The 13,431-nt window shown below is 58.7% G+C and overlaps 1 protein-coding gene across 1 annotated transcript in view; it reads left to right on the forward strand.

Moving 5' to 3' along the window:
* The window catches only part of POLN (DNA polymerase nu), a 200,207-nt gene extending 187,236 nt beyond the window's left edge, over positions 1-12,971 (forward strand). Inside the window, exons 19-24 of the mRNA XM_004715106.3 lie at positions 5,891-6,001; positions 7,383-7,461; positions 11,108-11,175; positions 11,942-12,003; positions 12,612-12,743; positions 12,903-12,971. Coding sequence (XP_004715163.3) covers positions 5,891-6,001; positions 7,383-7,461; positions 11,108-11,175; positions 11,942-12,003; positions 12,612-12,743; positions 12,903-12,971 — 521 coding nt within the window. The remainder of the gene's footprint in view (positions 1-5,890; positions 6,002-7,382; positions 7,462-11,107; positions 11,176-11,941; positions 12,004-12,611; positions 12,744-12,902) is intronic.
* Positions 12,972-13,431: the final 460 nt, after the last annotated feature.

Consider the following 13,431-nt stretch of genomic DNA (forward strand, 5'->3'; position numbering starts at 1 on the left):
GTGGGGGGAGATTGAGCTCTCAGTTGCAATATGGAAGTTGGGGGCAAAATACTGAACCATGCAAGAAGCTTGACAGGAATACACAGATCACTGGACCCAAAATAACTGGTTGACATTCAACCACTTCAGTAAGGTAGCATAGGGTCAAGAGCCAATCACACTGAAGGAAGAAGTCCAAACTGCCTTGAGAGCATTAGCAAAAGCAAGGACCTGTGGAGTGCCAATCAAAATGTTCCCCAAAACTGACGCAGTCCTGGAAGCACTCACTAGTCTGTACCAAGTACTTTGGAAGACAGCTACTCGACCAGCCAACCGGAGGAGAATCCAAATGTGTGCCCATTCCAAAGAAAGGTGAAAGCTAGGGTTAAGATCAGAACAAATATCACTAATACCACATGCAAATAAAGTTTGACCACAGGTGCTTTAGAAAGGGCTAAAGCAGTACATCCACAGGGCTGTCTCATGCCTTTGAGTTGGTTCCAATCCACAGTGAACCCGTGCATAACACAACGAAACACCACCCATTGGGGGTTGTTTTGATGGAGCCACTGTTGCCCCCACTCTGTGAATGCAGCTCCTCACCCCTCCACTTGACCACGCATGATGTCCTTGTCCAGGGACTGGCCTGTCCTGACAACGTGTCCAAAGTGCATGAGAGGAAGCGCCAGCCTCCTCACTTCTAAAGAGCATGAAGGCTGTGCTTCTTCCAAGACAGAGCCACTCGGCCTTTGGGGAGCCCCTTGCCCTTTTGCTGCTCTTCACCAGCACCGCAATTCAAATGCATCCGCTCCTCCTTGGTCTTCCTTATGGAACGTGCAGCATGCAGAGGAGGCGATGGGAGCTACTGAGTCGCTGAGTCAGATTCGACTTGATGGCAGTGAATTTGAGTGTGGGGGCGATGTGAGCAAACCACACTGGAATCTGACTCAACCACTCCCGCCCTTCAGGACCCAGGGGCCTCGTGGCAGGGTGGGGGCTCCCTCACTGCAGCTGCCACATTTGCACCCAGAATGAAATATGGACGTAAATACAGATTCCTGTTAACGACAGACACCTGGTGCTCACATACGTATGTTTGCTGGAGGTACTTGTTAATTTTAAAACATATACATGTATTTTTAAAGGACAAGAAGTAGAAATGGCAGGGATAGGCAACATACTTCCAGCATGGCCCGCACAGCCAGAGCACGGAGCCTACTGCTCTCCAGCCCTCCGGGGAGAGCATACAGGGCCCATACACCCCAGACAAGCCCCTGCCTGGAGCCCAGCCGCCCTCCATGGAAGGAACCAGGCCAAGCGCTCGGAAGAGGGTGCTGTGAAGCTGTAGGGACGTTTCCCGCCACTGCTGGCAGCTGGGAGTGCTTGCTGGTTCACACGGAGCCCGCAGCACCCAGAGAACCAGGTGGTGGCTCTGGTGCCACCCACCTGGTCACACGTGACCATGAGAGCACCTTAGGATCAGAGCGTTGGTGCCAGGACAGCAGCCCAGGGCCCCTGGGGCCTTTGCCCGCAATACCTGTCCTGGCTGCTGATGTAGCGGGCAGAATTCACTGGACACATCTGACCATACAGAACCCGACTTCCTGTCCCAGCTGGCATGCTGTTTCCCAAGAACCCTGGCCCTCCTGGTAGGAGGGCCCAGCATCCTGAGTGTGGCGGCAGGGACGGCTTCTCAAGAAGTATCTTGTTCTAGTCGAATGTTTCCTTCATCTTCCTGGAATTGTTTCGGCCTGGCTCCTACGATTCGCATGCTCACCTGCGAGGGCTCAGGGAGGGTGTGCTACAGGGATGGCCATCCTGGGTGTCAGGGAGGGGCTGCATGCTGTCAGGCCCTGAGTCACAGCTGTAGTCGAGGTGGGGGTGGGTCCATCAGGGCAGACTGACCCCAGGAACAGAAAGTCTCTGGGCCAGCAGGGCAGGCTGACCACAAAGAGCAGGAGACTTTGATCCAGCAAGGTGGGCTGATCACGGTACCAGGAAAATCAAGGTCCAGCAGGTCTGATGGAGCATAAGGAGCGGGCAGACTGTGTGCATACTCCCTCTCCTGCGGCATAGAGAAAGGGGCAAAGCCCTGGAGAATGGTGCGGCACTAGCAACGAGGAGGGGCATTGGCAGGGAAGTGGGGCAAACACCTGGGCACCAGCTCCTAGGGGCTGCTGGCCTACAGGGTGAGTGCTCATTCAGCCCGCCCTGTCCATGTCAGCAACACTGCCTGCTTGGCAGGGCCAGCATTCCAGGAGAGGCCCCAGCATGCTCCCTCTAAGGGAGAGAGTCTCTATGGGACTCTCCAGGGAAGCCATGGACAAGCCCCTCCTTCCCAGGGCAGCCCCTCCCTCGCTGTTCCCTGGTGACCACTGATGGCACCTTGAGCAGCATCTCCCTCTGCCCACCTGAACCCCAGCACAAGGGAGCAGCCTCTGAGCCCAGCTGTCAATGGTCCATCCCCACCTGCTCACAGGACAGCAAGTGAGTGTCGCCCATCCCAAGTCTGTCCGCCTCTGACTCCTGGGTTGGGAAAGGCCAAGCCTGTACAGCCCACAGCTCTACTTGCTCCCCAACACCCCCACGGCAGCCTACAAACCCAGCCCTGCTTCTAGACCCGGGAGCTCCACACTGGGCAAGAATGAAAATGTCCATTTGAAAGGTTACACTGTGATCGTGGCTGGCGTACGTGGGAGGTCCCAGTGAGGGGCTTCCCGTGCACTGTCCGTGGACAAGTTCTAACAAGGGCTACCCTCCGGGGCCACTAACTGGGTGCCAGGCTCGTGCCAAGTGCTTTCCATAAAATGGCCCCACTGGTCCTCCCTGCGACGCTTACCTGGGGCCCTGTTACTGACCCCACTTTACAGATCAAGAAACTGAGTCATTGAGGGGTTGAGCATCCACTAGATGGCGTAGTGCCTGGACCGCGCTCAGGCAGTAGGGCTCCAGACCTGGCGCTGCCCTCAGTCACTCAGCCACACCCCCATGGCATGTAGTTCACATTCCCTAAGGGACTCTGAGCATTGTGGAGCCAAACTTGACGTCGGCATGCCCTTCTGAAAAGATACTGCAAAGAAATACTCAATCATTAAATTATCCCACCGTATTTGCTGGGTGCCCCCTGTGTGACAGGGCACTATACTTGATAGCCGTGACCCAAGCTGCTGCTCTGTGGAGCTGACAACCCCATGGAGAAGGCAGATAACCCACAAGAAAGCCAGCCAGTTCAGAAGAGGAGGAGTGGCGAGCCTCGCTATGAAAGAAGTGGGATGGTCAAGGTCACTGGCAAAAGGGGTCAGCGCTGGCCTCACTGGCCACGAGGAGGCAGGCCTGAGAAGGGATGTGAGAGATGACGCAGTGGGCAGGGAGCCACGAGCAAGCAGGGACCAGAGAGGCAGGGCGATGGAGAAGGGACAAGATCCCACCCACTGGGCTCACTTCCCCAGCCGCAGACACGGAGGCCCAGGTTGTCTTGTGACATGAATGAGAACGATGGTAGCCTTCACCGGAAGTCTGCAGTACAGAGGAGAGAAGCTTGAAATACAGGGTGTCAGGAGACTTCCATTCTGACTACCACGAAGTACTAGACTCTCCTTCCTAGAAAATGGGGCAAAAATACAAAGTGGTTTTCAGGCACTGGAAATCAACAGTGTCATTCCAGCCATCAGGTGGATCATTCCCAGACTCGTGCAAGGGTAAGAGGTGCTTGAACTCTGAATAGCCCACCTCGCCCCTAGAAGGATCATGTCTTAGTAGCAAGGCTAGACTAGCCCTAAATTGCCCCCCATCCCCGGAGAATGCAATGAGGGCGCATCACCCCGCTGCGAAGGAGCACCGGGTTGTACTTTCTCCGAGGAAGACATGTGTGTGCTCCGGCAGCCTGTGGTACTTTGCATGTTCTTCACCAGCACCCTGCTTCAAATGCACCCTCCTTCCGCAGGCTTCCTTGCTCACTGTCCTTATTCACTGAAGCCGCCATCATTTGAACCAGGCACCCCTGAGTCCTCAAAGTGATGCCTTTGCTCTTTAATACTGTAAAGACGTCTTATGCAGCAGAGGTGGGCCTCTTCTCAGTGCCTGGGAGAGGACACCCTGCTTGAGACCTAGAGGGCCCACATGAGAAGGCAGGCCTGCGACGAAATGGGTTGGCACGGCAGCAACAAGGAGCCCTCACAGCTGTGAGGAGGGCGCCGGACGGGGCAGTGTTTTGCCCTGCTACTCTCGGGGCCTCTGGGATTTGGAGCCAAGTCAAGGGCAGCTAGCAACCACGGCAACAACCCGAGAGTAGAGACTTCTCTAAAAACAGACCTCCAGAGTCAGGCTGGCTTGCATGTCACTTGAGTGCCTTCCCAGGTCATCTTGAAGAAAACAAAAGCCAGCCCCCACTAACATAAAATGGATAAGATTCAGCGTCCAACCCAAAATCACTGGACACGCAAGGATGCGGAAATGAAATGCGTCAAGTAGGATAATGCACAAATTATGGAATAATATCATTGATATCACACATGCAAGTAAAATCTTGCTGAAGATCATTCAACAAGGGTTGTAGCAGTCCATTGACCGGAAGCTGCCGGATTCAGAAAAGGATGTGGATGATGTCAGATGGATATTGGTTGAAATCAGAGACTAGCAGAAAGATGTGCATTTGTGTTGTATTGACTCTGTCAAGGCATCTGACTATGCGGATCATGACAAGGATGGCGAGACTTAGTCTTTACATACTTTGGACATATTGTCAAGAGAGACCAGTACTTGGAAAAGGCCATCAGGCTTGGTAAAGTGGAGGGGTGGCAAAAATGAAAAAGAGGAAGGCCCTCAAGGAGGTGGACGGACACCATGGCTGCACCCATGGGCTCGGGCAGGGGAACGACTGTAAGGACAGTGCAGGACTGTGCCGTGCTGTGTTCTGTCATGCGCAGGGTCACGAGGGGTCAGAGCCGACCCCATGGCACCCAACCAGAACAGCAGTCATTACAGAATCGGTTCAACCAGAGCAGCTCATCTGTGTTCATTTTTTGAAAGAGGCCCCACAAAGCTGTATAAACGTCAGCCCCCACAAAGCTGGGATGAGCCTGCATGTGTAAGGATGTGGAATCCAGCTCAGGCCACGCACCACCCCTCCTCCAGTGGGAATGTGTGGATGCCTTTCTCTGCCTGCACAGCAGCCACACGGTGCACCGTCTGTTCTCCAAGTTCCACATAGGCCTTCTAGCAATGTCTGTAGTGTTCAGAGGTCCAGGCCAGGGCGTAGATGGCTCGAGTTCAACTACGGACCTGAGGAACGCCTGGGGACCTAGGAGCTTAGGTGTGGGGCGGCTAACGACAGGGTCAGCGGTTGGGATCCACCAGTTGCTCCACCGGAGAAAGACGAGACTGGCTACTCCCAGCAAAGGGGCAGTCCTGCGTGAGAAGCAACTCAATGGCAGTGGGTTTGCGTTTGTTTGAGGTTTGGGGCTTTTGTTGTTTTCCTCAAACTGGGCATTAAGAACCCACTTGGTGTTGTCATGGAAGCAACCCCTGTCTACCTGCCCCATAAACTGCCAGCCCAGAGGGCCCAGTGGGCAGTTCTGCTCAGTCACATGGCATCAAGAAGAATCGAAATCGAGAGAACCGTGTTGGGCTGACGGGAGGTAATCATGTAAACCAGGCCACCACTGACATACAGCTGTCAGCTCAGCCAGATGTCAGAGGGAAATGCAGGCGCCCCGCCACCAGGCAAACAAAGGCCTTCCAGTCTCAAGGCCTGCTTCCTGGGAGAGCCTTGGACAGCACGCTCGGGGTCAGCCCCCCGAAGGAGTTCCCACGAGGTCCCCGGGCATCCCCCAGGGAAGCCAGGACCACCAAGGGCTGCTGTCCCCCTGTCCACTGCTGTCACTCATCCTGCTTTTCCTTCATGTAACCGAAGGGTATGTGGCATCCATCATGGGCCGAAGGAGACCCCTGCCCAGGATCCAGGCCCAGAACCAGGAACTCCGGGCCCAGGCAGAGCGGCAGGCTGTGAACTTCGTGGTGCAAGGTACCGTGAGCCCCGATGACAGGTCTGGAGATGCGGCTGATGGCTTCCCTGCATCCACTGTCTTACCTGGCTTTCAGCACCTACAGGGCTGAACCTGGACAGGTCCAGCCCAGGTCATGCTGTTGCTAGGATCAGAGCAGGAAATGGCGCCGGTCCTGCATCAGCCTCACGGGCTTCCTGTGCATGAGCGCATGGCTGCAGCCAATTTGCCAAACCACCTACTCTGGCCCTAGCTAGGGTTTCCAGGACTGTCAATGTCTACAAGAGCAGGCAGGCTCATCTTTCTCCCACAGAGCAGCAGGTGGGTTTGAACTGCCAACCTTGTGGTTAGCAGCCCAAGGCCTAACCCACAGGGCCACCAAAAACTCCAACATCGAGTCAATTCCAACTCACAGGGACCCAGTAAGACAGGGTAGAGCTGCCCTTGTAGGTTTCTGAGACTGTACGTCTTTAGCGGTGTAGAAAGCATCATCTTTTTCCCTTGGAGTGGTTTCAAACTGGTGACCTTGCAGCATGACTCATCGCCCACTACACCACCAAACCAAGAGCCAAACTCACTGCCATCAAGTCAATTCTGGCTCCTAGGAGCCCTGGTCATATAGAGCAGGTTACACATTGGGCTGCAAACCACAGGCCAGCAGTTAAAAACCGCCAACTGCTCCACATGAGAAAGATGAGGCTTTCTACTCCCATAAAGACTTAGAGTCTCAGGAATCCACAGGGGCAGTTCTACCCTGCCCTATAGGGTCGCCCTGAGACTAAGCCACCACTTCCCTGCCAGTTTGTCAGTGGACGGACACAGTGGCTCCCGGAGGGGCGCAAACATAAACACCATCGTGAGGACGGTGCGGGCCCAGGCAGTGTTTCGTTCTCTTGTGCACGGGGGTCGCTGTGGGTCGGAGCTGACTCGGCAGCACCTCACAACAGGAGGCCAAGCCGCGGGGCTCCTTGATTCTGGGAGGGCCTGGCCTGATCAGGTCAGCCCATCAAAAGATGCTTTCTAGCTTGGCGTCCCGGCAGCAGCAGAGAGAGCAGACGGCACCTTGGGAGATGCTGTGGCAGGGACCTAAGAGCGACCTCGGGGGCTGTGAGGTCCCCACAGGTGCAACCAAGTTAGCCAGGGACCTCAGTCCCTCTGCTGCAGGGACTCAAGAACACCTGGGTGCATGTCTTCCCAGTCACCTGCCCAATGAGGATAGGGTGCAGGCAGCCTCCCTGAGCTCAGCCGGGAGGGCGGGGCACAGAGATGATGCACGTGAGCTGTCCCCAGTCACGTGGCACACGGCCCTGTACAGCTCTGCCCGCAACATGGAGTCCAGCGGCCTCCTCTGGGCAGGGCAGCTGTGGGGCAGGGCGGGAACAAGGCTTCTGTGTCCCGCAGGGTCAGCTGCCGACCTCTGCAAGCTGGCCATGGTCCACATCTTCGCCGCAGTGGCCTCTTCACCCACCCTGACAGCCAGGTCAGTCCACCGCGCCAGCAGCCTGCCCACAGCCCTGACCTCGCCGCTCACCTGACTGGTCCAGGGAGTGGGAGGGACTCTGGCTCTCTTGGGGACACTGCCAGCTGTTACCCTGTAGAATCTCTATTTTTAATGCCCAACAGCCATCAGAGGGTCCCAACAAGAGTACCCCCATCAGCCTGACCTACCAAGTCCTGCACTCCCTTTGCTTCCGTCTCTCAGGCTGGGGAAGCGAGGCCCAGGGTGTGGCTTGCGTAAGGCAGGCATGCCCTGGCATGGGGGTCACTTCATGGGCTTGGGACAGTCAATCCCCATCACTGTGTGTGTCCCTTCAACTGGTGCTGCAATGCTATGCCCTGCCTCCCCCCACTTTCCTTAGGGCCCACAGCAGCGAACTCCCCTGCCCCCTGCTCCTACCTCCAAATCCAGCATGTGCTTTGGGTACCGTCGGTTGCTCCCATCCTGATGGGTTCCCACCATGGCTGTGGGCTGGAGTGCCACACCAACCCCTCTGGGGCCAGGGCTCTCAGCTAGCTCTCTGCCTCACACTGGGTCTAAGCCCCAGACTGCCATACATGCACGAGCACATGCGTGCGCACACACACGCACTCACATGAGCCCTGTGCAGACTCCTCCCGCCTCAGGAGCCCTCAGGCCCTTTGGGCCCACAAGGAGCTGTCACCCATCTCCCAGGAGCCTCCTCGAACCCTATGCAGATGTCCCCACCCCACGCTAGGGACCCTCCGGCCCTCCATTCAGCCAGTGTTCCAGTGAAGGGTATGGGAGCATCTCCTCTTGATTAGGGCAGGGGAGCCCAGTGTGCCCCCACCTCAGTGGGCAAGGCCCTGCTTACCCCCACACACCCTTGTGGGCGTAGACGGGCCCCCAGAAGCCACTAGCGTAAGGCAAGCTGGATGCAGAGGTCTGTCCCTTCCAGCCACTCTCTGCACTGGGGCCCCACACTGATGTGAGAAGGCCCGCATGGCCCACCCCCAGGCAGAGGCCCCCCTGGTACTGCTGGACACACGGAAATCCTGGCGGGAGCCCTCCTGGGTGGAGCACACATCTGGCCTCATGGGGTGGTGTTCGCTGACCCCTGGACAGAAAGTCACATAATGGCCCTGGGCAGTGGAGGGGGCTTCCCCAGGCTTCACAGGGGCCCCATCTGGGGGCAGTCAGTGACCTGACCAGAGGTTAACGAGGGTGGTCTAGGCGGCTGTTTGTGAAGGCAGGCACCTCCCATTCTTTGATGGTGTGGCTTCTGTGGGGAGAAGGGGAGGTACAGGTGTCACTCTGCAAGTAGGGTCATCAGTAGCCGTGTGGGGCTCTGGTGACACACGAGGGAACACCAATGGCACTCACCAGGGCCAGGGGGGCCCCTCGGGGAGACCTGGGCTGCTGTGGCCAGTCCTAAAAGCTGGGCTTGGACAACGCGTCGTGGCAGCCACGACTGGACTTTAGAGCAGGCCTGCATGGGCCATCGGCCTTCAGTGCTGGACGTGACGCTTCCCAGGGAGCCCCAGGACTGGGTTGGGGGCACCAGGCAGTCACAGACAACAGATGAAGGGAGGTCCTTCTAGAATGTTCTCCCACAGGAGCAAGGCCCGGTGCTGCCTCAGCCAGGCCATCCTGAGGACACGTGGGCCTCCTTCTCTGGCACCAGGACAGGAGTGGCCCCTCACCATCCCAGATGGGGGCACTGCCCATCCCTCTCGTGTCCTGCGGCCCACTTCTGCATCCGAGGTGGCTATGCCCCCACTGGGGCTGTGAGCTGTGGGTGACTAACAGTTTCCACTATTCTTAGATCGCTGCCACAACAGCAGCTCGGAATTCACAACGGAGTTTCATGAGGTGTGAAAACGGCTCCTTCTAAATGGGGAGGAAGTTACAAGTGTCTATGCCGAGGACCCTGCCCATCTGAAAACTCAGCCCCTCGAGAGCCAGAGCCCCTCTGGAAGCCGGAACTCTAAGAATGGCAGGCCTCTGGGGCAGGTGGGAGGGCAGTGGCCAGGCCGCATGCGACCACCATCCCCTGAGGAGAAATAACAGGACTGAGGTCCCTGTGGGCCTTGCCCCGGAGGAGCCGTGAGGGAGCTGCCACTCTGCTCGGGCCGCCCTGGGCCTTGCAGGTACAAGAAAGGAAGGGCAGCGATGGCCCCAAGGTGCCTGCCTCCGGGACGAAGAAGAAGGCAGAAGGCAGGACCAGCCCGGCTCGTAGGCCCTGACCTCCACCCTCCGTCCCCATCAACAAGAAAGGGCCTGATGCAGAGAAGAGCAGCCGCCCAGTGCCAGCCACCAGGCCCAGGGTGGGCATTGCCCGCCAAGAGCATAGGGGCGGGGTGCTGAGGGAGTGTTGAGAGAGTCTGAGTACGCATACTGAGGGGTTGCTGGGGGTCTGAGCACTGATACTGAGGGGTGCTGAGGGAGTCTGAGCACTGATACTGAGGGGTGCCGAGGGAGTCTGATTACGCATACTGAGGGATGCTAGGGGAGTCTGAGCACTGATACTGAGGGGCATGCTGGGGTCTCTGGACTGGGGCAGCAAGTGCTGCCCCCTTCCCACTTTGCTGCTGTAGGACAGGCAAAAGGCGTGACCAAAGGATGGCATGTGTCCCCACCCTCAACAGCCAGGAGACACTTCAGGAGACATGGGGCCCCCACCAACCTCTGCTCCGGGCTCCTAACAACTATGCCAGGTGCCCTCCAACCCAGTGTACAGCCTGGACCACCTTCACCGCTGTGGCAGGCTGCAGGGACCTGGGAGCCACAGCTGAAGCCCAGCAGCATCAGCAGCTCTGGACCACCTGGCTCCACCCTCACCACGGAGCGTTGCCCATCCCGGTGCCACCCCGGGAGAACCTCCCCCTGTGGAGGGCATCACCCGCTCTGCCGGGCCCCTGGGCACCAGGAAGAGGTGCTGAGGGGTGATGCAGGGAGGCCAGGCCTGGGGCCCAGGACCCAGCAGCCCTGTCCTTATGGCCACCAGCCACCTCGGCCCAGCCAGAGGGAGCGGGGAGCCCACCCCAGTCTCCCCCCCCCACTTCCAGGGCCAACCCAGAACAGGAGGCAGGTGTCCCTCATGGAGCTCAGCTGGGCACAGACCCCCTGGGGGGATGCAGAGGGGACTCTGCCCAAGGCTGTCAGCAGAGTGATGCAGGGGGTGGGGGATGGGGTGGATGCACACTCAAAGAAGTCAGCACAGAGCTGGCAGGGCCTTCCAACATGTCCCCTGGAAAAGGGGGAGGGGGGGGCAGAGAGTTAGGGACCCTGCCCATAGTTGAATGTTAATGTGCTTTCCCAGTATGTTACATAAACCAGTACTTGTCTGACTTACATCCACCTCCTGGCCTTCATTGTGGGTGCCTGATTTTCCCAAAGGCAGGGCCTTCCTAGTGCTCAGCAGGAACCCCTCCCCAACAGTCCAAGGGGAGCCTCCCTTGCCCCCTCAGCCCCTGACCACAGCCCACGATGCCCTTGCCACCTCCCTCCCAGCCTAACCTTCCCTCACCCTCCTCCATCTCCCGCTGAGCAGGCCGGGCCCTCCTGCCTCCCACACACAGGTCTGGGCCGTGATGCCCCAGGCCCCACTGCGGCCCACCGTGACTTGGCTCTCGGGGCCCTCCCCTCCCTCCTGGCTGTCTTCCAGGTTAGTTGCCCAAATCCACGATGAGCTCCTGTTTGAGGTGGAAGATCCACAGGTCCCTGAGTTTGCAGGTGAGGCCAGAGCCCACTGCCCATCCCCCACTGTCTGGGACTGGGGTGAGTGGGTAGCGAGGGCTGGGAGGGGGCCTGGGGGCACGCGAGGTTGTACAGGCTGGGACAAGTCACGGCTGCCCCCCTGAGCCCCAGTGGCCACCGAGCCCCTGAGAAGTGTGAGGGGCAGCACACGTGGAGCAGAGATGGGATGCCATCCCTCCCTTCGGGAGACAGGGCCCCCAGAGCCTCCGGTGTTCACCAGCTGTCTGCCCAGGAAAGGGAAGGGCTGGAACAGCAGGCACCCCCACCCCACCCCAACCCCCAACCCCCGGCCAAAACCTCTGCTCCTGTGTGAACCAGTCCCCCCTGCCCCTCCCCCCCACCACTTGGGCTCACAGCAGATGACCTGGCTGAACTGCCCCAACCCCACTCCCTCCTTGGATGGGAATGGGCAGCCTGGGGGCTTCTGTCACCCTCTCTGCCCTGCAGTGCCATCTAACCAGGGGGGTGCTCTACCTTACCTGCCACGCAGTCCCCTTCCCAGAGCCCCCAAGTGACCCTCACAGCTAGGGAGAAGGCCTGTGCACCCTCACCCCACCCTCTTCCAGCGGCAGGCAGGGGACAGGGAGGCCTGACAGAGCTGACATAGTCCCTGGCTGGGCCAGACAGTGGACACTGGGGTGGAAGGGGGAGGGGGCAGGCAAGAGCAGAGCAGGGGTCCTGGGGTGAGGGGGCGGCAAGTGCTGTGGTGCTTCCACCCTGACCTCAGCCTCCTTCCACGCAGCTCTTCTGAGAGATACCATGGAGGCCCTGCATCAAGTCCCTGCCCTGGGGCTGCAGCTGCAGGTGAGGTGGCCCCCCAGGACTGCTGCCTGCCCCACCCCCGCCGGCAACACCCTCCAGCCTCCCCTCCCCTCCCCAATACCTCCCACCCCATCCAGGGCCCCTTCCAGGGAGTGGCCAGTGTCCGCACTCTCCCCACCTACCTCTGGCTCCGCCCAGCAATGGAGGAGCACCCACGTGCCTGGCCCACCAAGGGCACCTTGCCTGGCATGGCCTGCAGGCCTGCTTACTGGCACAGACCTGGGCAGGAGAGGTTCGCTCATGACAAGGCGTGTGGGGTGGGGGCAGGTGCCTCGAGGGGACATGGGGCTTCAAAAAGATTGAGGGAAATGGAAAGGACAATTCAGGAGTTTCTGCCAGAATGTTCTAGAGCCACTCGCAGGAGCCCACATGTCTGCGCGTGCACGCACGTGTCTGCGCGTGCGTGGGTGGTCCTGGGCTTGGAGCGTCGTCCATGCCTGTGATGTGTGTGTAGACGTGTGCCTGCCCGCGGGTCAGCTCCGGGGCTTGTCTCTGGTGTGGGTCTTTGCAGGCACCGCCCATAGGCATGGGTCCTGACCCCACACGCAGGTGGGTCCCGGACTTGGGCTCAACTCTGGCTGTGCCCACAGGTGCCCCTGAAGGTGAGCCTGAGCACCGGCCGCTCGTGGGGCTGCCTGACCCCCCTGCAAGAGTCTCCAAGCAACAGCGCTGCCAGGGGCCTCGCCCCGCATTCTCTGCAGCCCTGTCACCGGGAGACCCAGGCAACGGCAGCGACAGCGGGAGGGGAGAGGCGAGCTCCCAGAACCTGCAGAGCAGCCTGTCCAAGGTCACAGACTGCAGCTGGCGCCCCGGGAGGCCCTCCCCCGCCCCTGGACGGCCGAGCCCCGGAGTAAGCGCTTCCCCCGGCTCTCTTGTCCCAGTGGCTTCCTGATGACCAGTGCCGGGCCCGGGGCTGGACAGCTGGGTTGGCTGCCCCCAGGAGTGAGTAATGGACTGGGACTGCAGTTGGCCCCTCTGCACCCTGTGCACATGTTGCTATGTACCCAGGGGGGGTGCATTGCGAGTGTGCACGTGTTCATGCACGTACACATTTAAGAACATGTGTTCATGTGAGCACGGGTGTGCATGTGTGCACTGTATCAATGAATCTGTGCATGTGTGCGCACATGAACGTCTTTGTATACATATGGGTACACGTGATGGGAGTAAATGGGAATGTATTACCTGTGTTCCTACATGCGAGCACCTGTTTGTGCATGGGTGTTCACTGTGTGAGCAAGTGTGGGCTGGTCTGTGTGTGCATGTTTGTACACATGAGCACCTATTTGTGCATGTTAGTACATGTGAGCACATGATTGTATGTGCACTGTGAAAAAGTGTAGGCCTGACTCTGCATAGTTAGTACATATGAGCACGTGATTGCGTATACACTGCGAGTGTGGTTGTATG

The sequence above is a fragment of the Echinops telfairi genome, unplaced genomic scaffold (assembly GCF_000313985.2).
Source record: "Echinops telfairi isolate 266 unplaced genomic scaffold, ASM31398v2 ScPeMD7_28;HRSCAF=97, whole genome shotgun sequence".
NCBI classification, from domain to species: Eukaryota; Metazoa; Chordata; class Mammalia; order Afrosoricida; family Tenrecidae; genus Echinops; species Echinops telfairi.